At 50.1% G+C, this 27,133-nt stretch overlaps 1 protein-coding gene across 1 annotated transcript; it reads right to left on the bottom strand.

The window, feature by feature from the left end:
* Nucleotides 1-422: 422 nt before the first annotated feature.
* Nucleotides 423-26,935, bottom strand: Slc38a8 (solute carrier family 38 member 8). Its single transcript, XM_059263934.1, has 10 exons — nt 26,747-26,935; nt 25,332-25,530; nt 22,639-22,771; nt 21,038-21,139; nt 18,809-18,866; nt 8,596-8,710; nt 7,266-7,413; nt 6,745-6,953; nt 4,505-4,556; nt 423-3,023 (listed from the first exon to the last, which is right to left on the bottom strand). Exons 1-10 carry the CDS (start codon nt 26,933-26,935, stop codon nt 2,930-2,932), a joined length of 1,299 nt encoding a protein of 432 aa, XP_059119917.1. The 3' UTR covers nt 423-2,929.
* Nucleotides 26,936-27,133: the final 198 nt, after the last annotated feature.

Raw genomic sequence — 27,133 nt, 5'->3', positions numbered from 1 at the left:
ACCCTACGTAAAGTCCCCTTTAAGAAAAAACCCTCCCTCTTCTCTCTCTCCTTCCCTCTCTTGCCGTGAGGTAGTGCACACCTCCTCTCTTCCTTTCTTCCCTTTTCTCTTTCTCTTCTCTCTCTCTCTCTCCCTCTTTCCTTCTCTCCCCTTCTCCCTTCTCCCAATAAAACTTTCCATGTGGGTGCCATGTCTGCATGGTGTGAGTGACTTTCCAAGGTGCCTCCTTGGCTGCTGCCCACTGTGTCTTGCATGGCGTGTCTCCCTCACCCACCATGGGGCACTTTGGCTCAAACCTACCAAGGCCTCTCTCCCAATGTTTTACAAAACCAAGAGAAAAACCAGTTCCACAATTTTGAGCCAATTTGGAGTAAGCTTTAATTAAATACTGACCAGGATGGACTCTTATTATTTTCCAGGAACTACAACTTCCAGCATTCCAGGAAGTTACCTGGTCCTTGACAGGTGGGGTGTACAAGTTGACTCTGGCTCCTATGATGGTGCTTGGCAGACAGTAGTGTTAAGAGCAACATGAACCAACAGAGACCCAGCTCAAGAGGTTTCAGAGGGGAACAATATCAGCAACTAGGCTAGAGACCATTCTTGTGATATTCTGACAATGAATGTGGCTGATTTTTGCCCCTGTCCTAAGAACATGCTGGAGGCTAAATTTAAGAGTTTTGGACTAATTTTATTGGCAGAGAAGAGTTCACGACAGCCCAATATTGAGTCTATTCCATGGTTGTTAGTGCAGGTCTACAATGGAAAAGGGCAAAAAGGACAAAAAGAAATACAAAATACACAGTTTGAGGAGAAAAAGAGCACCAGGAAATTCAATGTTGGGGCTGTGATTTGTGCTGAAAGAGAAGAGGAAGGGATAGATAAAGGGAGTGGTGGTGCCCTCAGGGTGAGGCCCCACCCAAATAATCCTGCAACTTGTTAAAGGGAAAGGCCTGAAGGGTTTTCTGATCCTAAAAAGCATCAACAGATCAAAGATTATGCAAATGTAATTCACAGAGAGAAGGGGTCAGATTCCATTCCAAGCAGCCAGCAGAACTTGGCAGCATCAGCAGTGTGGTTCTAGCTTTAGAGTCATGAAGGATACAGGAGTCAGTAAATGGGTTGTGGAATCTTCTTAAGATGCTAAGGCCAGGAGTATGGCAGGGGAGTTTCTGCATGGAAGCCCCGAGAGGCCATTGCATGAAGCTGTGAAGGTGAAGCCTGGACTGTGTTGGAGATCCCAAAATGTTGGTGGTGCCAGAGCCATGAATGTCTGAGCTGCATGCAGGGAGTGGAACCAGCCCAAGAAAGACAAGTGTGTTGCAGTTGGCAAAGCTGGAAGGGCAGAGCCATCTAAGCCCTTTGACATCAGACATAAAGTTACAGGATTTGGAGTTTGCCCTGATGGGTTTCGATCTTGCTTGGGTCCACTTTTCCTCACTGCGCCCCTATCCCTCTCTTTTGGAATGGTAATGTATATTCTGTGCCATTGTATGTTGGAAGTATGCAGGGGGTTGTATAAGAGATTGTCCTGAGTCTCAGAAGAAACTTTGGACTTTTAAACAGTTGAGACTGAAAAACAATGTGGTGGGAGAGGTTGCCTGGAAGAACCAAAGCGGGGAAACAGGGGACTCAAGGCAGCCAAGCACTTGAGGGCAATCTGCACGACAGGGCTCAGTTTTATGATTACAGCTCCTTTGATAGAGTGAGTTTACGGTCGCAGAGAGACCTGCCTTACAGCCTAGCATGTTCAAGGTTATATAAAGCACAACGCTGTTATTTGTCTTCAGAAAACTGTCTGAGGTATAGGAACATCATTTACCATTCTCTAGAAATTGAGGAAGGTCACAGGCATCCCGTGTTCCTTGTTACATCTGTTGCCGTTCCAAATTTACTTCTTGAGAAATATCGACATCGGATGTTGCCATGCCTGTGTCCCAATTTCATTATATCCTCAGACAACCTTATGTCAAACCCTAATAACTGGTACTTTTTGGCATCAGACTGAATACATTTTGCATTATGATATGGCTCCAAGCCTACAGGGCCAGGGAGAGGAATGTGGTGGTTTGAATGAAAATGGCCCCCACAGGCTCATATGTTTGAATGCTTGGTCTTAAGTTGGTAGAACTGTGTGGGAAGGATTAGGAGGTGTGACCTTGTTGGAGGAGGTGTGTCTCTGGGGGCGGGCTTTGTAGTTTCAAAAGCCCACACCATTCCCAGTGTGTTCTCTCTGTCCTGTGCTTGTGGATAAGGATGTAAGCTCTCAGCTACTGCTCCAGCACCATGCATGCATGCCTGCCTGCCTGCCTGCCTGCCTGCCGCCATGCTCCCCACCACGATGGTCATAGACTCTAACTCTCTGAAAATGTAAGCTCCCAATGAACTCTTTTGTAACTTACCTTGATCATGTATCTCTTCACAGCAATGGAACAGTAACTAAGACACACGTCTTTGGTAACTAAGAAGAGACACTGCCAGTGCAGACAAGTGCTTACTAACAGGAGATGGGCCCAGCCTGGGTGGCTGGCGTCCTGCTTGGGAAAGGGGAGCTTGAACAGAGACGCACAGGGCAGGTACTGACCGTGGAACCATGAGTACAGAGAACCTGAACGACACACCTACAAGCCAGTACCACTAAGGATCTCTTGCAGCCACCAGAGGAGGACAGCAGGAGGAGCACTCCAGAGCCTTCTGAGGCAGCGTGGCCCACCACACTCAAGCCAAGACTCCAGCTTTCAGTAGCCTGAGTATCGACGGTCCTGAGTCACCAGCTGGTGGTAACCTGTCCCAGCAGTCTTTCCTCACCAGGAGCCATAGGAGGAGCTGAGCTGGGCAGGCAGCCGGCAGGCAGGACGGTCCCTTTCCCCAGCACCTTTGTGATGAGAAGACCCCTGCAGGGGTCCTCAGGCCAGAGCCCAGAGGCCTCTCAGAGCAGCTCCACCACAGCCTCAGCTGTGCTCTGCCCGAAGATGAAAGTGCCCACCAGCACGGTGAGGGTGCCCCAGGCCTCCAGGCAGCACCTGCAATGGAACACATCTGGCTGTGCGGCTGGCAGGATGCAGTACCGGACGGTGCTGGTGGGCCAGTGCCACCGAATCAAGACAAAGCTCCCCTGTGCTGGCTAGTTTCATGTCAACTTGACACAAGCTAAAATCATGAGAGGAAGGCATCTCAATGGAGAAAATGTACCCATAATGCCCGGCGGTAGGCAAGCCGGGAGGCCATTTTCTTAACTGGTGATGAATGGACCAGCAAGTGGCAGGGTTCCCAGAGAGAACACTGCAGCATTAACAGGGGCCAGAAGGAACTGTCGCCAGAGGGGGACATCTCTGGCTGAACAACATCAGCCCCCATCCCCACAAGCCCACAGGACACACCACCACCTGCCAACAGGTGGGAAGGACAGAGGGCAGTTTCAGAAAAGCATCTTGGAAGCCTATGAATGAACCATGCTGAACTTGTCCATGACAAGAGTCCACAGCTGCTCCGGGGACCAGTGGGAACCAGTCAGCTAGCTTACAGAAGTCCAGAGCAACTCCCATCAGGACAGAAGGGGTCTGAGCCTCACCTGCTTTCCCAGAAAAACAGACCTTGGGCTCACCGGGGCTGAAGGATGGGGACTGGGCACAGACCTGCAGCAGGCACCCACATCCATGGCTGTGTAAGCCACGGGCATCTGAAATGGGCTGAGAGGTACCACACATGGCATGCTTACATGGGACTAGGGACTTATCCAGAACAGGGTCTGTGGGTGTGATTAAGTACAAGGTGCCGGGGCCTGAGTCCATGGACGAGTGTCCTCCTAAGGAAGAGGTGGTAGAGGTTTGAGGCCCACAACACAGCCCTGCTGGCTGATCAGTCGATCTTAGGACTGCTTCCAGAGCCCGCAGGGTGCATTTGTGCCACTAAATGCCACCCTCCAGGCTGTGGTCATTCCTGCAGAAAGCTAACCCTTCAATCTGCCTTGGTTTGTTTCCACAGCTGTGCAGTGGCCATTAAGGGGGTGGATAAATAAGGGAATTAGGTCCCAGGGTCTGAGCTGGGGCTGGCTCTGTCCTCACCAGCCTCCTGAGGCTCCCCTTCATCTGTACGGCAGAGATAGGTATGTGAGGGGAGTCTAGATTAGAGGAGACCCCAACCCTGTCAAGCTAGATCTGCTACCATGATGACACTGCAGGTGGGCCTGAGTCCTGTCAGCCACCTGACCTTTTGACTCAGGACCAGCCTGTGCCCTGCTCCTGAGCCAAGCTTCAAGGGAGGTGTAGCCTGGGCCACTGGGTTATACTCCAAACAGACAGGAAGTTCCAAACATGGAGCCTGGAATGTATGTACACACTGGTGAAGGCTGGCTGGGGATCTGTGCTGTTCTCCTACACGCATGCTCACAGGAGGGTGAGGCCACACCACCACCTCTGGTTTCCCAGGCCCAGGAGAACACATCATTCCAGCTCACAGCCCCTCAGTACACCCTAGGTGCCACCCTCATCTTGGGGACGCTCACTTGACTCTTGGTCCCATGGGCTCCATGTCCACAGCACAGATGAGGCACAAACCTGCAAAGGAGACACAGGTCAACTTGGCTCGCCCTTACTGGACTGGAGGTGCAGAGAGCAGCCAGTGCCCCGCAGTGGGCCACGGAAAAGTGGGACATCTGGAAAGGTGGTATGGCACAGGGGTTAGCGGGCCGCTTGGAGTTGGCGAGGCCAATGAGAGCCTCAGCTAAGCACCCCTAAAATGATCTGGCTGAACAGCATGGCCTCTCAGGCCTCTGCCTTCCAGGGGCAGGAACCTGGTTGGTACCCAGTCCTGGGATGCACCCATGGAGCTACAGCCATCCCTGTACCTTCTCTTTCCTTTCTTTCAGACAGGGTCTTGCAACACAGCTCAGACTCAGCCTAGAATTCTTCATCGTCCTGCCTCAGCTCTCTATTGCTGGGATAACAGGCAAGTGCTACTATGCTCAGCTTCCTCCTCCTCCTCCTCCTCCATTTTTTAGTATTTTAGGGAGATAGCTGTTCCTATCTTGGTAAAGTTACTTGCCTTGGAAGCATGAAGAGACTCAAGTTTGATTTACCTAGAAACCATATTAGAAAAAAAAAAAAAAAAAAGAGACAGCATGGGGCTGGGGAGCTGGCTCAGTGGGCCCTTGCCATGCAAGCCTGAGGACTGGAGCTCAGCTCCCTAGAATTCAGGAGCTGGTGGTGCGGTAGCCCGCCTACAGTCTCCGCATATGACGGGCACAGCTGAAATACCCAGCCTTAGCCAATGCACAGGGTGGAAAGCAATTAATGAAGACACCCAATGTCAATCTCAGGCGTCCACCTGCATGCACACACACAGGCATGTGCATCCACATGTGTTACATGAAAAAAAAAAAAAAAGGAAAGAGAAAAAGCCAGGTGCAGGGCATAGGCAGATTCCTGGCAGTGCCCTACCTCCACCCCAACCATGCCTCTTCTTGGCTGGGGCTGCACTTCAGCTCCAGAGCTCTGGCCTGGCACGCCTGAGTCCTGGGTTGTACCTCCAGCATTGCATCAGTTCTGTTCAGTTTCAAAGCCTGCCGCTTCTGCCCGGAGCTCCCCAGGAACTGCTCCCACACTGACCCTCCTCCCCCACCCCCGGCAGTTCCCTTGGGTACAGGCAAGAGCTGGAGCTTTGAAAAGGCTCCCCTGGAGCCTGAGCCAGACTTGAAAGAGGTGGCATCATACCAGGGAGCTGAAAGAGACAGGCACCTTGAAATTCATCAGATTCTCCCCCAAACCAGAGTGAACTGTGACACTCTCTGGCCTGGCTTCTAACCATGTATATAGAGTTGTCGTGTCCAATGGTGTTATCACTGTCTCAAAGACAACCTGGGTTGGACATCCAGAACATCTGGCCATGGTTCAACATGGGGCCATCATGCCCCAAGTTCAATATCTACCTAACACAGCTCTTCTCGTAGCAGAACTTCATGGTCTAGACACGGTAGCCCTACTGTGCGCTGTGCACCTACTGTGTGCCTGGGCCCCTATTATACGCTGAAGCCTGGAAACAACTCTGAGGTTGTTCTCCGGTCTCTCCCCTGCTGGGTTTCCCATCTGGAGAGTATTCCTGCTGTCTCCCCTTGAACTTACCCCCTCAGCTCCTGTACTCTGGGAAGGCTCCCTCAGAAGCCATCATTGCAGAACACAGTATCTGCCTCCGGGCAGTGCTGAGAAGACTCTTGTGGAATGCTCCTTTGTACTGGGAGCCTTGTGAGTTTCGCACAGACAGCATTTTAAAACAACCAACCATCTCTACACTGGGAAACACTGACAGTGGACCAGGTAGCCTTTCTGTTCTATCACAGGCCAGGTGTGCCCTGGGTCCCGGACCCCTGTCTTCCCATTTGTGGGATGAGATGACACGGTACATCTATCTAGGGCTGTCGAGCCACTTAGCCAGAAAAGGTCTGGAAAACCTGGTCCACACCTGGCTCAGTAACCTAGGCCCTCATCCTATGAGGGTCCTGCCTACAGATCTTGCAGACCAGAGGTTCTCAACCTTCCTAAGGCTGTGACCCTTTAATACAGCTCCTCATGCTGTGGTGCCCCCAACTGTAAAACTATTTTCATTGCTACTTCACAACTATACTTTTGTTACGGTCATATATTGTAATGTAAATATTTTTGGAGATAGAGGTTTGCCAAAGGGGTCACGACCCACAGGTTGAGAACTGCTGCTGTAGACCAAGACTGAGTGCTGGAGGCAGCCGCTCACCAGGGAAGATGAAGATGAAGAAGGAGCTGATGCCCCCGATAATACCGATGATCTCGCTGAGGTTCGGCAGGAACAAGACCATGGCGAGTGTCACTGACACCCACAGGAAGGTCAGTGGCAGCCGAACCCATGGCCCGGAGGGGTCAGCCAGCACTGGAGGACCCCGTGTGGCCCAGTAGCTCCTTTTCCAAAAGTCCTGCATCACAGACCTGTAGATACATGGACACTAGTGCTCAGCCAGCGCCTATGGCTGCTGATCTCCCGGCTTCCTTGAGTCCTGTACATGGCAGGGTCTGCCTCACACCCGGCTGCGTGTTCCCCAGGGCACCGCTTAGCCCCAGGGTCTGTAGGGTCGGGCAGGGTGGGGGGAAGTCAGGGTTCAGGTCCCAGTTCTGAGACTTACTTGCTGGTCATCACCTAAACGCACCATGCCTGTGCACCCCTCTCTGTCCATCAGAGGTGACCTCAGTCCTCAGTCCCACAATACAGAACCTGTGGTGCACCGGGCTGAACAGACTCACCTCCCCAGGAACAGCACAATGGGGTAGACAGTCACAATGGAGACCGCAAAGAGAATGCGTGCTACAATGATGGCCGTGTCATTGCCTGGGTAGGACATCAAGATATCAGGAGAAACTTCAGTCCCAAAGGTCAGGAAGCCATACACCCCTGCAGGTGGCAGAGAAGGAGGCAGGCACCTGCGATGAGCACAATCCCACACACTTTCCCCCACAATACCCTAAGGGTTTCCTTTGGTATGGTTGGAAGGTCCTGGAAGGGTTCCTTGCTCTGTGTCTGTCCCAAACACTCCTGCAGACTAGCTGGTTGCTCACGGCTGGTGCCAGGGCTCAGATGTGACCACTGACTGCAAGTCCCAGAGCCTTGGGAAATAAGACACACACTTCCCACCTCCCATGGCCTCCAACTCGGGGCAACAGAGCCAAGGAGGCAGCAGGTAGCACATCCATCTTCCAGATGAGAAAACTGAGGCCTTGACTAGCCTTGATCCTCCACAGTCACACAGCTGGCAAGAGCAGAAAGCTAGCTCCTTCCCACTGCACAACACGGCTTCTTGTCACCCAGGTCCTTTGCCCTGTCCCGAGACGTTACCTCTGGCCTCAACACATAGGTGTTTCTTGGAGGCCTATCTAGGAAATCCTGTGATCCTATTGACCCTGACATGAGGGACACCTGGAGGAGGTAATACAGTCACAGCCCTCAGAGCCTGGGGCTGCAGAACAGTAGCATATGCTGGCTGGGGAAAAGGTAAGTCCCTGGTAAGTCCTTCAGGTGACCCTAGGAATCCAAGGCTGCACAGCAGATTCACTGAAGCCCAAAGCCTCCCAAGTCAGAGGCTCCGATAGATGAAAGACAACTAAAGTCAGCTGTACTGAGACCCCAGTCTGAATAGGCACATGCTGTGACCTTGGGCCTCTTATGGCTACCCTCTGGGCCACGCTTTTACCACCTCTGACGACCTCACAAAACTTGTGCGCACTCAAAGTTGCTATGTCTGGTACAAGTGTTTTGTAAACCTCTTTCCAGATACAACCACATCTTAGAACAGCAAGGGAGATGAGAACAGGAGCATTGGGACATTCAGAACATGCTGTGGGTCTCAGCTTTGCATCTCTAACTGCGGGACCTTGGAAAAGTCACAGACACCCCCTGAGCCTCAGTTTCCCCATCTGCAGTCTTTTCGTATGGGATGCTACATATTAAATGAACAATGGTGTTAACAGCCCAGTACTCTCTAAGGAGCCTAGTTTTTGTTCCCTTTCCACAGCCACTCCTTCCCCGCTGGGGCACCACCCCTCCCCCCTGGGGAACCTCCCCTCCCCCAGGCCCTACCTGTCAGTGAGTAGACAAGGCAGCAGGCCAGCAAGGACAACACAGAGACCAGGGTCCAGTGGGAGAGGCTGTGGGTCTGCATGCTGCAGTAGATGGAGACTGCGGCCTCGTGACACTGGAAGACAGAACTTGCAGCTCAGACCCTCCAGGGACAACTGGGAGGTGTTATCCCCCAGAGCTGGGAAGTGCCCAAGTGCCCACTGGCAGCACAGGCAAACCTCAGGACACTCACGAGTGGAGTACTATACAGCTCTCAAAAGGGCTGACTTGGACTCCCCGCCTCAACGCAGAAGAATCTCGAAAACAACCTAAGGTTGAAGGAGAGATGCCAAGCAAGGGAGAGGCCTCAAGTTCAGATCACAAGACAAACACATTTACAGCAGGGTCCAGGGCATCCAGGGTCCAGGGTCCTCGGCATCAGTGCTGTAGGCACTTGGGGGGGGGTGGTAATTCCCCTAATAAGGGCTGTCCTGTGTGTTGGAAGGCATCGGGCAGCATTCCCCGCATAGACTGCTGGATGCTCATGCATGTTAAAAATTCAAAACAGTCCCAGATGCCATCAGATGCCTCTGGGACACCATCAAGCTGCTGGGACCCCACATCTGTAGTGACAGAGGACAGAAGAGCAGTTTGGATAGAGTGGGTGTTACTGATGGAGAAGGTGGCGAGGGCACTCTCGGGAGGGAGGTCACGTGGAAACACCCACACTTGTGATTACACTTTAAAAAGGAGCAAGTTATGGTCCAACAAGCTGGCTCAGTGTGGGAGCCCATTCTCGGGTTCCTCGTGGCTTTACCCAGCAGGTCCGCATAGAGGATGATTAGACCACGGGCCTAAGTGCAGGTGTCTGGGATGGTCTGCACTTGGCTGTGCTGGGGGAGGAGGTCTTTTGCTCCACCCCTTGGCGTCTCTATAAAAACCCTGGGGCAGAGACAGTCAGGGCCCGTTGGAATAGGTTCCAGGCCCTCTCGAGGCTATCCTTTATTTTCTATCTGTTTATCTCCGCGATATTCTCTGCAATAAATCCTTCTATCTAATATTTCCTGCTGCTCGCACTCAAGAAAACTCTGGGGAACTGTGGGGGTGGTTGGGTAAACGCCCCACAGAATGGCGCCTGAACAGGGACTAAAGAAAAAAGAAAAAAGGGACTAAAGAAAAAAAGGGGGGACTAAAAAAAAGGGGGGACTAAAGACAAATGAACAGGGACTAAAGACAAAGTAATAGGGACTAAAGATAAAGGAAAATAATAGTTTTATTACAGAGTTTTTGGCGAAAGTGCTGAGTTCAGCCCTGCCAGTGGATGAGGCATGCCGGTGTTATGGAAAATATATATTTTTTATATATATTGAGAGGCAGGGGTTTTATCCTCGAGAGAAAAGGAAAGCGGACTGGAAGGATGTCCGATGCTGCAGCGAAATTCTCTTCTGTCAAAATTTTCTATCTTCTATCCCTTTCTCAATTTCTATCTGTGAAAAATAAGTATAAGGTATAGGGTAGTAAAATAGTGTAGGAAAAACTTAGAAGTGTAAGATTGTGTAGGAAAAAATAAGTAAGGCAACTAGACAGAAAATTCTTCAATTTTCTAACTTGGGGGCTCTGAATGCAAACTGGGGAAAAAAACCTTTCTTTGGGCTATTTGGGTAGTAAAGCTCTTCTTCAAGCTTATGGGGAAGAATAAGTTTCCTATGGAAGCTTTTGACCTGGGGCAGCTGAAATGCTAAGTCCAAGCCGCAGGAGAAAGTGATTTCTCCCTAAGGCAAAAATGGGGGTGTAAAAAGCCAAAGTTTAAAGTTGGGAAGTTTTGGGAAAAGTAGGTATTTTTCCTGGGGGAAAAAATCTTTCTCAAACTATAAAGCTTTTCTTGGAAAATTTTTGGGGAAAAAATTCTCTAAAAAAGCCTTCATCTTTCTCAAAAGCTCTTAAACTTGAAAACTAAAGCCTTTAACTTTCTCTCAGAAGGACAAAAATTAGAATCACCTGAAGATATTAGTATGCGGACCACCTGTGATTAGCTCTAAGGGAAAAACAACAAACCTCTTAAGACAGCAAAACCTCTAAGTTCTGTTTTTCAAGCCTTAAAAATTGTCCCTGCAATGCAGGAGGCAGGGACAAGTTCCTAAAAACCTCTTCTAAGCTCTGTCTCTTCAAGCCAGTAAAAGACAGTGGGTCAGAGTACCCTGAGGGAAACGCTTGGGAGAGTGTGGGTAAAGAGCTACAGAGAGCCCAAAAGGGCCAGAAACTTTACCTGAGAAAAGCAAAAAAGCCAAGCTTTTCAGTTACAGCCGAGCTGAGGCATCAAGGGTTTTGTTTCTGAGTGAGCGTTTCAGAACGAAAAGATGCTCCTAATCTTTCTAACACAAAGATTCCCCTGAAGCATTGTATCCTCACTTCTGACCAAAAACCCAGAGGTGACTGGCCAGCGTCTCTGAGTCGGAGTGCATTTCGGGGATACTAGGGTTCCTGCAGTTGCAAACTTCCTGGAGCACAGAGCTGAGGCAGGAAGGTGCAGGACCCAGGGGAAGATTGCTAATGAACAACCAAAGCTAAAGCCAGTGGGAACAGCACAGTTGTCTGCTTTCCTACAAGTCCCGGGTTGGTAGGTCCACTGCTGCAAAAAGACATCTGAAAAAAGCTTTCCTATCAGTAAGGACCTTTCTGGGAAAACAGTAAAGCTGAACTGTGTCTGAAGCAGTTGTGCTGCTGAGTCAGAACGCTGTCTGGGGAAAGAGCCCAGCCGGGGCAGAACAGAACTATCCAGGAGTAAAGCTTTCTTTTCTGTCAGAGAAAACACCTCTTTGAGAAAAGCTTTGTTTCAACTGACTCCCCTGAGATGAGGGAGTGTAGCCCTGAGGGGTGATTGCCTCTGGAATAAGCTCTGTCCTTGAGCACCCAGACAAGCAAATGCAACCCACTGGGGGACTGGGCCAGGTGAAGGTCTGATAAGGCAAAACACCTGTCCTAATGGGAGTTTAGAAATGGCAAAAACCTCCCTTGTTAGATTTTCAGTCTGTACACAAACCACACAGACCCCGAAAACAGAAATGGACTAAAGCCCCTACCTTCGGTAGCAGGGAAAGCCGCCACTGTAGTGTCAGAAACTTTCTGGGGTAGAGGGGATAAACTGAGACCAAACTGGGAACTGTTTGGGAGAAAGATTCTAAAGAAACAGAAGGGACCGATTCCTCCCCAGAAAAATATGACCTGAAAAAGCTGCTAGAATTTGAGGCAGATTCGGGGGGGAGAAAAAAAAGCCCCTACTTCCAAGGGCAGCTAGCAGAGGTACAGAGCCGCAGATACTTGATAGCTCTGCATCTGGGGAAGGAAGGAACAATCAAAATAAAATAGATCAGTGGGAGAAAATCTCTCTGAAAGAGCTATGAAAAAACTCTGTTGTGAATGTTTTTCACTGACTGGCTAAGACAAACACAAGCCCCGAGAAAAGTTGCTATCAGAAATTGCCCACCTCAATGCGCGCTAACGAGGCAGGTGCAGTTCTGATTTGGGGGCCAGTGTCAATTAAAGGAGAGACACCTGTTAAAGCCAGCTGAGGAGAGACCAGAAACCTCCCAACGTCCCATAATTGAAAATGTAAAATGCCTGCTCAAATCTCCCGTTGCAAAAGCAAAAAACTTTGTTCAAACCTCCCGGGCAAGAATTTGTAAGCAAGTCTGGTAAAAAAGAACTTAAAAGTTGACTCTCAGACCCAAAAAGAACTATGGGAAATGACTGATATAAGGGAAATGATATAAAGGACTGATTTAAGGGACTGATACTATTATGGACTGATATAAGGGAAATGCATTCTGGGAAAGGTAGTTTTTCTGCTAAAGATGGCGACATTGCCCTGAAACACTTTTGTCAGCTCGAAAATACGTTCATGGTAAACTTTAAAATACAGCTTTTAAAAGAATAAGGAGGAAAATCATCTAAGAGTTTTAAGTGTCAGTTCCAATGAAACATTGAAAGGATATGGAACTAGGCACTTCGCGTTTTGGGGGTTGGTAAAATGACTTATTTACCCTAATAGCTGTGCAAAGTTTTAACGGTAGTTGGATGACAGAAAGCTACCTATAAGATCAAATAAGCTACTTTAAAATCCTTAAAGCAAGAGAGAGCAGTTTATACATTGAACGTTGTCTTAGATATGAAGGAAACTTATGCTATCTACAAAAGAAAGCTGCCATGCTTTGTGGGCCATATCAGAGTTCACTCCAATCTTCCTGGTCCTTTAGCTGAGAGTAATGCAAAATGGAAAGATCCCTGCTCGGGATTGTGGAAGGGTTCCGATCCTGTGTTAATATGGGGTCGAGGACATGTTTGTGTTTTTTCACAAGAGGAGAATGAAGCTCGGTGATTACCGGAGCGTTTCGTAAGGAGCTTGGAACTAAGAAAGGTCAGCTCCAATGATGTTCCTACAATGGAACCAGAGTGAAAGTGGCTCGATTAGTGTTTCTGAGGTTTTGTCACTGGTTGATGCAAACAGTGAGGAAATAGAGTTCGGAGCTGTGCCACTTTTGGCTTTACTAGTTCCTTTGGAAAAATACTTTATATCACCTAATAGCTGTGCGGTATTTGGCAAAGACCTTACAGCAGCTAAATATGGTAATTTCACCCTCAGTATGAAATGAAGTTTTTTCGGTAGAGCAAACCAAGAGTACTGCTATAATAGAAATGTTTGTCTGAATTGAAGTACTTAGGGGAACTATTATGAATTTGGGTGAAGGGACAGCCTCTAGTTAAAAACCGTCTACCACTGACAGTGCATCTCTGCCGGTTCCGGAACGGCTGAGAGAACTGGCAACTTTGGAGTGTGGCATCATCCTGGGAAGGTTACAGTCCCCTAGCAACAACTATCACAATTCTATAACAACAACACTCACTAAATCCCAGTGCTTTATAGCAAAGCTGACTATAAACTCTAAACTTTAACAATGATGTACGTACTTCCTGTCTAGTTAAGAAAATCTAATAGAGATAGTAATAATAATTAAGAGTAAGAAATAGAAAAAGGTGAAAATAAGATATGTGAGTTTGTAAAAATTATCTTGTTAGATCTGTGTTAAGAAATCTTTAGGTGTTTGCTAAGTTAAATATATGCTAATGGTAGACCTGTATAAGTTTGTAAAATAGATCTATAGAGTTCCTTTAAGAAAATAAGCTTGCAAGAAATATCTAAGGTAGTCTAAGACGTGTAGTAATAAGCTTGTAAGAAGTAAAGATACTAATTGTAAATGTAAGTTTAAATAAGAAATATGATAAGCATATAAGAAGTAATAAGAAATATATTTGCTAAAGTAGTTCTATAGTTCCCTTAAAGAGTATAAATAAGTAGATGTTAATGTTATATGTGAATTTGTAAAAAAGTGTAAATGTTAAACATGAATCTATTCCTAATGTATATGGTGAAAGAACCTGAGACACAGAAGGTAGTGTCTCAGTAGACTGTAAAGTAGGCAGTCTGAGCGGTTTTTCAAAAGCTCCAGAAGCCGCTAAGAAGCTAAGAATGGCGGACGCCAGAACCAGCACAAGGCATCTGCAGCTGAGATCCGTGGAAAATCGACGCAACACAGAAAAACCTGAGCTAACATCAAAAACGGTGCGGTTTAGAATACTACTGTACCTAAAAAAGAATAAGTTCAGAGACGCTTGTTTGAACAAAAATTGTTAACTGCAAAAAGTTTTGGTTGAAAAACGTCTCTTCATATTTGGAAGTGAAAGCCTGATACCAGAATTTATTTCTTGTTTGAACTCTTTGAACTTAAAATGAGATAAAACTACAAAGATTTTGGTTTTGGATTTCTTCATATTTGGAAGGCTAGTACCAGAATTTATCATTTGAATTTTGGGACTTAAGAAATGAAATGAACAATAGAGATTTCATTGCAATTGGACAATTTTGAGTTTATTCATAGTAATGACCTAGGAACAGTTTTCTGGAATTGGGTTAAATGAAGAAATTTATTGTTTCTACCTAGAATCAAGATGCAGTTTTGTGTATGCATATATGCTTTATTAATAGGTGATTCATGAATTGTTTTGTGGAACTGTTTATGTAAAAATGGAATTACATACAGAACTGGTTTTGTGTTACAAACGGAACTGTTTAAATTGAAAAGTTTGGGTTTTCTAATTAGGCTTGAGATTTTGCTTAAATTATAAAGAAAGGGGGAAGAGTTAATATTCCTTAGTCTAATTTCAAAAGTTGTTTGAGTGGATTAATGTCATGTTTTTGTTAGTAAGAAATGCTAATGGGGTATATTAAGAGACTACTTTTAAAGTGTAAAGAGTTTTATTAAGAAACTGCTTTTGGATGTTTTGCTAAGTTTTCAAAGTGTTAATGGTTAGATTGAGAAGATTGCTTTTCAATATGGGTTTGTAGGAATTATATATGTTTGGATTCCTCTAACTAGGTTTGAGATTTTGTTTAAAAAATTATAAAGAAAAGGAGGAGTTATGAGATTGAATTATGTTTGCAGAACCCTATTGATATTAATGCACCCTGGTTTTGTGGAGTTAAGGAAATATTTAAGTTTGATGTGAATACATCGAAGTTTTTCCTATGTTCTGTTAACAAGAAAATTCAAATGATTGAGTTAAAGTTGTAAGACGGAGAAAATTGTTAACTATATATAGCACCATATATGCTAATCCAAATGGTTCTGTTAAGAGTTTGCTTTGAGTTGTAAGACTGAGAGAATTGTGGCTATGTATAGCAATATTTATGTTAACCTGTTAATGGTAATGATGAAGCTAAGGGATTCTTTAAGTTTGTAGTCGCCTTAAGAGTTTTTGGCTTAGAAAGGGCTTGAGGCAGCTAAGACTGCTGTAGTCACCTTGGACCTAATTCAAAAGAGAAATGCCATCTATATCATCCTCTACTCCCATACTGGAGGTGTAACAGCTATGGAGATTGCTGTAAGCCCATTATAGTTATTTTTTATATATTAAGAAAGGGGGACCTGTGGGAGCCCATTCTCGGGTTCCTCGTGGCTTTACCCAGCAGGTCCGCATAGAGGATGATTAGACCACGGGCCTAAGTGCAGGTGTCTGGGATGGTCTGCACTTGGCTGTGCTGGGGGAGGAGGTCTTTTGCTCCACCCCTTGGCGTCTCTATAAAAACCCTGGGGCAGAGACAGTCAGGGCCCGTTGGAATAGGTTCCAGGCCCTCTCGAGGCTATCCTTTATTTTCTATCTGTTTATCTCCGCGATATTCTCTGCAATAAATCCTTCTATCTAATATTTCCTGCTGCTCGCACTCAAGAAAACTCTGGGAACTGTGGGGGTGGTTGGGGTAAACGCCCCACAGCTCAGCAGGTAAAGGAGCCTGCCACCAAGTCCAGTGCCCTGAGTTCGATTCCCATAACCCACATGGTGGAAGGAGAGAGCTGATGCCTACATGTTGTCCTTTGACCTCCACATGTTCATCATTTCATATGAGCGCGTGCACACACACACACAAAATAAGTAAAAACATGTTTAAGGTAACATGATATATCATGATGACAATTCTCTGTATAAAACATGTAGCCGAGCCAATGCAATTTGATGGCAGCCTAAGCCCTGGTACCACACAGCAGGTGAGAGACCCTATGGGGCTCACAGGGTAGAGATGTCCATCAGGATGCATCCCTACTACCTACCACAGTCACACCCTTGCCCTCATCCCAAACAGAGCTCTTTCCTCCCACATGGCCCCAGCCCCCAGCATGTGTGACTCTGGCTTGTCCCGACTCTGTCATCTGTGGGTCACCATCTCTGGCTCAGAACCACGCCTGGGTAACACAGGAACATCTCTTGCCTCCATTGGTGGTCAAAGGCCACCAAACAACAGTTACCAGCTCCGGCCCTCCATTAGGCCATGTCTGGTTCCTACTTAGTGTGAGATGGGGACCACAGTGCTCCCAGGAGCCCTGGAGCACAGGGCAGTGGGGCTGCACATAGGCCTTGCCTTGCTCCTCCTGGCCCAACCCAGGGGTAGGAACCCATGAACCTCGGGCAGTGGTGTACACTCACTGTCTGCCCTGGGCTTCTCTTGATGGCCAGGAGCCCCTGAGCTGGGGGCCAGCTCAGTCAGGCAGTGGTGACTATTCCAGATCCTTGGCTGACCGTGGTGGAGCCCAGGGTAAACCCTCCCTCCTGTGTCCAGGAGCACTTTTGTGTGTGCCCTTTGTACCTGCCAAGACAGCCAACGGATCCAGCAGTGCCACTTAACATTCTCTGTTCCACCCCTGTGGCTCCTGAAAGGACACCGGCATCTTGGCCCAGTCACAGGTGCTTTAGGGAACCATAGATAAAGCCCCATGTGGGGGACCCAGAGCCTCAGCTCTGCAGGCAGAAATTGCAGCCAAGCCCCCACACAAGGTGAAGATGCGCAGGGATGCAGACCCATCTGGAAGCTTGCCTTCCCTATGCACCTACCTGACAACAGCATGTGGGGGGCAGCAGGTGCTGCCAGACTCCCCAGTGCGAGTCCATGCACAGGGGAGGGGACACATGAGCCAAAGAGCGTGACAGCCTCAGATGCACAGCCAAGTCACAGGTCCACAGACTGTAGCTGTCCACATGATCGAACGTCATTTGGCTTTTAAAAGGAATGAGGCAAGCTAGGCATGGTGGTGCACGCCTTTAATCCCAGCACTCGGGAGGCAGAGGCAGGCGGATCTGAGCTTGAGGCCAGCCTGGTCTACAGAGCAAGTTCTAGGACAGCCTGGGCTTCACAGAGAAACCCTGTCTCAAAAACAAACAAAAAAAGGAATGAGGTGCATCTAACAGCCATGGCCCAGATGACCAGAGGCACAGAGTCACGGACCACTCATGGCAAAGAGATCCATGGACAGAGCAGAGCCATGGTCACCAGAGGCTGGCAAGAGGTGGAGGGAGTTGCTGGTGGCCACACTGCACACTCTGACCGCGGCCACACTTTAGTAGGGCGGTTGGATGAGGTGACCTGAGCCTTAGTAAAGCTGTTTAAAACAAAGCCAGGGTAGCCAGGGTGGCTAGAGACAGAGTCTGGAGCAGCCCTCTGCCCCCACCAGGCCCTTCACTGATCCAGTTCAGGCTGGGATCAGGCGTATCCTATTTCTGAAGGTGTCCAGGGAGAGGTGGTGTGTTTGAATCCTGTCAGAAGTCCTGATGGCTATAAGCCTTGCTGCCTTTCCTTCCTTACAGCCCAAGCTGCCAAGCTCCGCCATCTTTGTCCTCATATCTCCTCAGACTCCTGACTCTCCAGATCCTTCATCCACCCCTGGCCTGCGCCCCACCCCCACACTCACATCCTGTCCTTCCCAGCTCCCCAGTCACTGCAGCCCTGGAAACCCTGGAAACCACAGCCTGGTTGCTAGGAGAACCAAGGAGGGGGCCGAGGTCAGGGTGAGGGCTCTGAGCATTGGGAAGGGGGTTTGCACAGGCTGCCTGCTGCTGTCTGTTGACCACACCCAGGCGACAGCCCAGGGCAAAAATCAGCCCCAGGCAGCTTTCAAAATATCAGGTGTGCGAGCGTCTCATGAGCCTCTCCCTGAGCCCCAGAAGTGAGGCGGAGTCAGTGAGCAGGCTGAGAAATGGCAATGTTGCAGGGGGGTATCAAAAACCCCTGAAAGAAAATCTAAGCGGGGGGGGGGGGGGGGGGGGGGGGGGGGGGGAAGAACTGGAGGATAAGAGGGGGAGGCACAAGGTCACGAGGCCTGGGTGCTGTCACAGATTCCGGTGAACTCTGCTTTGTGGTGAAGTTGTTGGGGGTGATGGATGTTTAAGAGAGGCAGATCTTAGCCAGGTGTGGTCCCCTGTCCTGTCACTTGGCCTCCTATATTCTTCCTATACCCTCTAGGCAGGAAAGCCTCAAGACATGTGGTCTTTCTTCTCCAAGGCCCAGGGCAGAATCTACCCATTCTGCAAGTATATGTGGGTGGCTCTGTCCCCAGGCCTGGTGGCAGTTCTGTGATCACCCTTCAGAGAGGTGTGCCCCAGGTCCCAGCTCCATTCTCTGGATTCCAGACCCAACCAACATGGTACTACTGATACTGGGGGCATGGGAGACAAGTTCAATGACAGCTCACATCCCTGCTAGGTGGCCCAGATGTCACCATGGCCTCTGGAAGACAGCCCATGGGCACAGCTGGGCACTGAGAACAGAACAAGTGCTCAGACTTCTCCCTAGGGGGAAAGCTGCACTCTCCAGAGGGCTTGCGAGCCTGAAAATGTCACATTCTAAACGTACCTGGAATCCGAAGCAGATGGTAGGAAAGACGCTAAACGCAGAGGTCCAGGGGGGCGGGCTGTGAACAGACAGGGGCAGGTGCTCATTAAGGAGCTGGAAACCACCTTCAACTTGAGAGTGTTTGTTTTAAAGGAAATGAGGAAAATGTGATGGAGTGTGGCTGCAAGATGTGTTTGGAAGGGCTGAGTCTGTGAGCGTGCTCCAGGGCTGAGGGGAAGCTTGTTCAACGCTGCACTTTCTAAATACATCTTTGTGGACATTTGGTGACTTGACACTTGCCTGTGTGGGTGAGGTTTGGGCAAGGCAGTGGCAAGACAGAACCCCCATCTTCTCTCAAGAGGCTGCCTATCCCAAATGTGTGGGATCCTAGGAGACACGCAGCCACTGCCCAACACATCTCCCCAAATGCAAGGTTGGTGTGCCCTATGTCCAAGTCACCTCAAGGAGCAAGTGTCCCCTCCCCTGGCTCCCTGTTTGCTTTGCTAAGTAATTCTTCATGTCGGTCTCTGACACCCACAGGGACACACAGCCCGGTGGGGACATAAACAGCAGTCCTCTGCAGTCAGCATTTTGGGCTGTGGAAGAGTTAACAGCCCCCCCAAAACATCCCTGTCCTGATATCGTCCAGGACTCTGCCCTATTCCCTCAGGGCTGAAAGGAACTTTGTAGACAGGGCTAAAGCTTAGGATGAGCAGTGGCTTGGATCATGGCGGTGAGCCCAGTGTGCCACAGGAGACCACACACGTGCACCCGGAGCCTCTGCCCAGCTGTAACAGGGGTGCCATGACCAGGGGGCAGGGCAGAGCTATCACATGGCTGGCTTCGGGGGAGGAAGGGCCTCGGTCCAAGGACTGTGGGCAGCTGCTAAAAGCGGGAAAAGCATGACGCTTTCCCGGGAACTCCAGAAGGGGTTGCCATGGTCTCACTGAACATGTGAACTGGACCTCTGACCCCAGCTAGCACTGTGAGGGAAGACACATGTGCTCCAGGGCCGAGGGAAATGTTCCTGACTGAGCGCCTTCGAGGCAGGGACTTGTCACAGCAGCCCCAGGAACCCCACTACCTTACAAACCCCACCCCGGGGCTGGAGAGGTGGTTCAGAGGTTAACAGCACTGACAGCTCTTACAGAGAACCGGGGTTCAATTCCCAGCGCCCGCATGGCGGCTCACCACTCTAAGTCCAGTCCTAGGGGACCTGACACCCTCACACAGACATACATGCAGGCAAAACACCAATGCACATACAATTTAACAACAACAAAAACAACCCCCACCCCACCCAGGTTCTTCCGGCCCGCAGCTCCACAGACCAGCAGTGCAGACCTCAGCACCACAGCCTCCAATGATGTCCCCAGGTATCACCACCACTCTGCGCCCCCTAGCCTGCCTCCCTCAAACTGCAGGCACACACAGCTGGCCAGCCACTGAGCATCTAGCAGATAGCTCCAAGCCACCTTCTGGCTCAGCCTCTGTCGTGCCCTGGCCCTCAGGTTCCACCATCTGGGACATGCATCCTCCGACTCCTGTCTCCTTGCTACTTGTAGTTCCCGGCCAGGACAACCACATCATCTGCAGGACCCAATACAGGGTGGACATGCTGAGGCCCTGGTTCAGTTGTGGTAGAAAATTCCAAGAGTGGTGACGATAGTTACAGGCCCCTGAGCTGTGCCCTTCCCTGAGAAATGTCCACACACCTAGCCTCTGACCACATCCTATCACCTGCCTGGGATGCTCCCCAGCCTGAAGCACTGGGCCTAGGCTGGGACTTCCTGCCTAGCCCATAGACTCTTACACCTGACTCCCATAGCCGACCTGGTAACCCTTTTCAGGAACAAGCCATGCCCCATCCCTGCTCTGCTCAGAACACTGAGGGTGCCCCAGTTCACCCATGGCAAAAAAAAGTCTTCAAAGTAGCTCTGAGTCCCCACATGACATCCTACCTCACTCAGCCCTACTCTGGGCTGCTCAACAGCCCCACTATTCTGTAAGCCTGGGCATGTGTCAGGTCCCACAGCCTCCACACAGAGGGTGTGTCTGTTTTTGGCCTAGGAGTGGCCTTCAGTGCCTTGGTTCTTTTCTGAAGAAGAACTTCCTTGGCTTTATCACACATCAGAGACAGGAGGGATCTCATGGGAAAGAGCCAGGGTTCTGAGGCAAGCCCCATAGGATCTCCTTCCAGGAATCCCATTCCCAACCACAAAGCAGGCAGAACTGTTTACCCAGACTCACCTCAGCAAGGGTTGGGACTGGCGCACGAGGCCCTGGGGCCATAGGTAGTACTGCACTGTGATGACCAGGGCAAGGTAGCAAGCAGCCAGGGTACCTAGGATGCTGGCACACAGGACAGAATCAGAGACTGCACCAGAGACACACAGCCAGTTCCCACAGGGGCATCCCAGCTCTGCCCTGGCTAGAGTAGAGCCAGGAAGCTCTCCTCCTGAACCACCATCCCCGCTCCATACGGGGAGCCCCAAGGAGTGGCTGGGCAGTGCTGCTCTGGTCCAGAGGTCAGAGGTGTGGCTTCTGGATGGCCCAGCATCCTTGGGAAGAGCAAGTGGGACATCTCTCCCCTCACCAGCAAGTGCCAGTCAGCTACTGGGTTTGATATCCAAGTCAGAACATCTTTAAGCTTGGCCACAGAAGAGGGGAAGAGTCTGTTGTGGCCTGAAGGCCACAGGAGTCTTGTGGGCTGCAGCTGTGGAGGGACTGGGCTCTGAGGCCTCTGCTTCTAAGGTTACAAAGTACATAGCTATTCACACCATGGGAGAGGCCAGTGATGAACCGGAACTTGGGCGGAGTCTGTCTGTTATCAGGCTTTGGTTTTTCAATACCATCCCTGGAAGCCTCAAGGTCAAAAAAGAATGAAAAAATCATGTCCATCGACTGTGTAGCCTGCGAGGCTGTGTGGACCGGGAAGCCTGCTACGGGTAGACGACAAGATGTGCTGTTACAATGCTGTGAAGAAATGTTCAGGGAAGTGGATGGAACTGGAAGACACACTAAGGGAAGTGACCTGGTCCCGGCCAGTCAGAACTTCTGTTCTCTCTCACATGAGTCCCAGAAGCCTTAACAGAGAAGGTGATAGTGGAGCACACGAGATAATAAAATGTAGGGGGTGATACTGGTTAATGGTTCAAGTGTGGATAGGCACGGCAGTGGAGGAACTGTAAGGGGGGGGGGTATATCAAAACTAAGAACATAGGAAAAATCCGTAGGGAAAACAACTGCCTTGTAAGGAAATTAAAAAAAGAAATTTTTTTTTTTTTTGTTTTTTTGTTTTTGTTTTTCAAGACAGGCCAACATTCCTGCGTGGACACGGAGGGGCATGGACGGGAAGGGAACCACAAAACCCCATCCCTAGCTGAGGGGCTGCTGGAGTTAATTTCCTTTGGGGGGGGTGGCCTATAGACGTTGCTCATGCTCCGATGGCAGCCCCACACCACATCTACACACATGTGGGTAACTGATTTTAAAGGAGGGGGGAGTGGGAGAGAAAGAGAAAAGAAGAGAGAGGTGGGAAAGAGATTTGGAGGGGATCCAGGGGCAAAGGAAGGTGGGAACGAGGAGTGGATATGATCAAGATATAACGTACACATGTAGGAAATTATTGAAGAGTAAGTTAAAATTATTTTTTAAAGGCCTGCTGTTAGTATTTCTTGGCTTATCTCTATTTTCCATGGTGAGTGCACAGAACCTGTAAAACTTCCAATTTTCCTTTTAAATGGAAGCAAACCTGGTCTTCTTTTATCTCTCTGACACAGTACTGCCCAAGCGGTCACTGCCCACCTGTCACACAGCTCCCCTGCCCAGAAGCCTCGGAGGCCCCGTACCTGGTGTACTTCTGGAAGGCAATTTCCCGAAGGGCTGACAGGGGAAAGATGAGCATCGCGGAGACCAGGGGCAGAGTGAAATTCTGGGCTGCATACCAGGGTTGTGGGGCGTCGGGCAGGAGGGAGTCACACACTGTTAGAGACAGGGACAGGAGCTAGGCCGTGGAGCCCGAAGTCACCACACAGTACAGACATATGGGCTCGTAGCTAAGTCTACCAGGGCGTGGAGGGATCAGAAATGAAATGGGGCCCATCCCATGCCCCCCTTGAAGGAAGGAACCCCACAGTTCATGAAGTCATTCAACAAACACACCCTGAGCTTCCTTCTCTGTCTTTGTGGCACTGAGAGCTGAGCAAGGCCCCTTTCTGTTTGGTTCAGAAGCCTAGTGGCTAGCTAGGGTCAGATGGGACCACGTGGGGCTTTGGCTGCACTGCTGGGGAAAGGTGAGCCGCTTGGTTCCTGCTGCAGTTCTGCACTGGTGCTCAGTAGCTGCACACGCCACAGCTGGGCGGCTGAGAAATATAACCCTTGCCCACATTGTGAATTGCAGTGTAAATGTTAGGGGGAGCTGGGCTGGCCCCTCAGTTCCAACAAGTGTGGTTAGGACCCTTAGGGGCACCCAGGTGATGGCAGAACTGGTCTGGAGGTCCCTGGACAGTAGCAGCCTGGTGCCTGCTGGAGACCTTAGAGTCCTCCCTCAGCCTTCTGTCTCTCCTCATGGGCCGTCTTGCTGGCTCCACTTTGTCTACGGCACCCAGGAGCTCCCCAAGCTGGAAAGTGCCCATCTTAAAAGCCACACCTAGACCTGCCATACGGTCTCTTATGCCACACAGTGCAGGAAAAAGCCATGCCACAGCACATCTGAAGGGCAGGGGAGCAGACGACCTCTCTGTGAAAGCACCATGGAGAACAAGATGCTAATGCGGAGCTGGTCTAAGAGGGAGGCCAGGCGGGGGAGGGAAGCAAGGAGTGGCAGACAGCCTGAACTGGAGTGACCGGGAACCTCAGGCAAGGGGACCACTGGACAGGGGTGAGGTTGGGAGAGGGTCGTGGGGTCACTTGCATTGCAGTGAGTAAACCCTTTTCAGAGTTCACCAAAGGCAGCTGCGCCTAGAAATAACTGCCTTGTGAGAACAGCTCCCCCAGCTGGTGAGGTGAGGGAAGGGATAGTCTCTCTCTTTCTCTCCCTACCCCCTTGTTGTACTGATGGGGTCAGGGCAGGAAAGAAAAACACGAACAGCAATACACTAGACTGCAATCTAACCCTAGCAACAGCTACATTCCAATTAAGCCTAAAGATTCCAATTAAAAGCCCGAGGTTGTCAAGATGATTTAAAAAAAAAAAACCAAAACACAAAACCCATAAGACTCAGCCATATGCTGTCTACAAGGAATGCATTTACAATTCCAAGCTGTAGTTAGCTGGCTTCAGAGAAGAAGAATGGGAAGGCTACCCATGGACACTGATCTTGAGGAAGCTGGCGAATCTATTAATAGAGAGGGAGGCTTCATGCCAGAGATGAAAGCAGAATATTTCATATTAATAAAGGATGTGCCTAATCATGGGGTTTCAAAAGGCACAGAGCGGAGACTGTGGAATTAAAAGGGGGAGGTAGGCAGGTCTGCAGTCACAGCTGGAGGTGTCAACGCCTGATTCTTAGATGGCATAGACTAGCCAGGGCATTTTAAAACTCAGAAAAGATGGGCTGGAGATGCAGCTCAGGGAACAGAGTGCTCACCTAGCACACGGGAGGCCCTGGGTTCCATTTCCAGTACTATACAACCCAGGCATGGTGGCACACGGCTGTAATCACAGTAAAGGCATGGGGCTGGAGAGACCACTTAAGAGAGGAACATGTTTGGCTTCCAGCATCTCCACTGGGCGGCTCACAACCACCTGTCACTCCAGCTCCAGGGGATCTGACACCTCTGGCCTCCACAAGTACTAGCACTCACAAGCACATATGCCCCCCCCAATCCCCTGCCAAACACACACATGATTAAAATAATAATAAGGGAGGTTAGGAACTCAAGGTCATCCTTAGCTACATGGTGAGCTCAGTTCTAGTCCAGCCTGAGCTACTGAAATCCTGTTTCAAAACAAAATAACAAAACAACAGGGAATGCCTGCCAAGACTGACCAGCGCTGGGTCAGTCTCTAAATCTCCTAACGGTGCAAACGGTGCAAAGAGGATAGTCTTGTCCGTGATACAATTAAGACAGGAGCCAGAGGATCTGAACAACTGCCAAGTGGAAATTAAGCAAGATGGCGCAGACATCTGTAAGTCAGGGTGGAAGGCACAGCAGGCGCATGCCTGGCCCCGTGCCAACAGAAGGTAGGAAAACACGCCAAGTGCAGCTACAGCCGTGCTCCGCAGAGGACCAGAGGCCATGAGAACGCGTGTCTTCACAGCGCCCCAGTCAAAGGTGCTACTGGGAAGCTCTCAGGAGGCCCTCTCTGCAGCTGGCTTATTTCCCCATTTGTGAAATGGGCTGTCTCCACTAGCCATTCCACCTGCAGCCACAGTCTCTCTCACGCCTTCATGCCACACTGGATCTTCAGGTGAAGCCTTGCCTCTACTGTCCCCCTTGAGGTCCGTCAACTACCCACTGTCCTGCTCATCAACTGGGGGCCGGAGAGTCATTACAGACCCTGCACCCTGGGTTACCCCAATGCCAGGAAGGAACTCACACTTCTCCAGCTGGTCCCCGATCACCCTGAGGAAGGCCACAGAGATCATGATCAGGTTGGTCAGGAAGCAGGCTTCACACAGCTTCCCCATGGCAGCCCCACACAGCTCACGAACCACGCCCTGGTAGGTGGTCTGGCCACTGATGGAGGCTGCATAGCCCAGGATGACCAGGCCGCTGATCAGAAAGAGCAAAGAGACCTGTAGAGGGGACCATGGGGCTGTGTACATTACAGGCAAGACTCACAGGCCAGCTGGTTCTGTGAAGTCTCTGCAAAGGCCAGAGCTGTGGGCAGCCTGGGCTTCTACCAAATAGGCCAGAGCCTTGCCCAAGGCCAGAGCTTCAGGGGAGGTGGGTGCTGCCAGGTGCTCTGGGTCTGGGTCTGAGTCTGGGACTCTTACAGCTCTGCCATGTGGGACAGATGAAACTTCATAAAGCTAAGAAGTTGAAAATTCTCTCCTGTTCTCTTGAGAGGCTAGGAATGTGGCAGGACAGGGATGTCTGGCTCAGACCCTCAGGCCAGTCTGTGGTGTGAAGCAGGCTGTGTGGCCTGGGAAATGGTGACAGTCTCACTCACCTCTCAGGGGAGCTGGGGCCTGATGCATTCAGGTGTAGGCTCAGGCGAGTGCTCTGTGAGAAGGTGGGGTTTGGGGTTTGTGTGTAGGGGTGGGAGAGGCTGTTTTACTTATTGCTTTCCAAGGCTTTCTCCATGTTTTGCTTTTTGTTTTTCATCATTTATAGTAACAATTTCACACAAATGTGAGTTAGACTACTGCCCTGAACTCACTACCCACCCTAGATCCCACAAAACAGGCTCCTGTGCATGCCCCTGTCTGCACTGCCCAGACACGCTCTTCAGCCATCCAAGTTTACAGGACACATGAGCGGGCTTCGGGTAGCACTGTAATTTCCCACAATGCTTTGGGTGCCCACTGTTGAGAGCTCAGTGCCTTGTACACCCCTCCCTCATGGGCCAAACTTACATGGGAAGAGCTGCAGAGGTGCCTGTGTGGCCCTAAGATGTGCAAGCTGAGCCCCTGAGCACACAGTCCCACCTCCCCCCTGGACAGTCCTACATCCAATACCGTGCTGGTCTTGTATCGGTTTCTTCTAAGCACAGCATTGAGGAGATACAGATGTGTGCACCTACAGCTTGTGGCTTTCCCCCCTGGGTAATAAATACTTCAGGGCATGATGGAGCTCATCCTAGCCCTAAGAGCCTGTGGAGACTCGGTGGGACAGCTCTTGCATGTGACCCGCTTAGAGTAGGACATGTCTCCTGGGTGCAGAGGTCCGAAAATAAAATCCCAAGCTACCATACACAAGACAGCCAGCTCTGCAGGAGCAACCCTGAGGACCCTTCCCGGAAGAGCTGGAGCCGTCTTCCACCCGCCCCTAGACACCTCTGTGACTCACCAGTGCCACCAGGAAGGTGGGCACCAAGCCTCCTGCCTTGTAGAAGGCCCACGGGAAGTTGAGCAGGCCGGCGCCCAGGGCGGACTTCAGGAGGATGAACAAGGCGCCCAGTGAGGACAGAGTGGGGTTAGTGGCGGCCGGGAGGGGTTTCTCCAGAAGACCTCTGCTCCCTCTGGTCTGTCCTTCCATGGCTGGGGCAGCAGAGGGACAGAGAGGGAAGGCTAGCATCAAACCTTCCTCTCTCATCCCTTAGTTCTCAAAACCAGGTCAGCATGAGGCAGGGCAACCATGGCACTCCTCCCTGCCCTGTCCTCCTCAGTCTCCCCCTCCCTCTTCCCAAGGGGGCCATGTTCACTTACCCTGGCCCTCTATAACTTTTTACATTTC

This window comes from Peromyscus eremicus, chromosome 5 (assembly GCF_949786415.1).
Source record: "Peromyscus eremicus chromosome 5, PerEre_H2_v1, whole genome shotgun sequence".
Lineage (NCBI taxonomy): Eukaryota > Metazoa > Chordata > Mammalia > Rodentia > Cricetidae > Peromyscus > Peromyscus eremicus.
This window is presented reverse-complemented; position numbering and strand designations above follow the sequence as displayed.

Excerpts from the sequence above, each read along its gene's own strand:
- Slc38a8 (XM_059263934.1), bottom strand. The coding sequence starts at position 26,935 with ATGGAAGGACAGACCAGAGGGAGCAGAGGTCTTCTGGAGAAACCCCTC. Across the intron at positions 25,531-26,746 it reads CCACCTTCCTGGTGGCACTG|GTCTCTTTGCTCTTTCTGAT; the intron begins GTGAGTCACAGA and ends TCCCCTCTACAG. Across the intron at positions 6,954-7,265 it reads ATTGTGCTGTTCCTGGGGAG|GTCTGTGATGCAGGACTTTT; the intron begins GTGAGTCTGTTC and ends ATGTATCTACAG.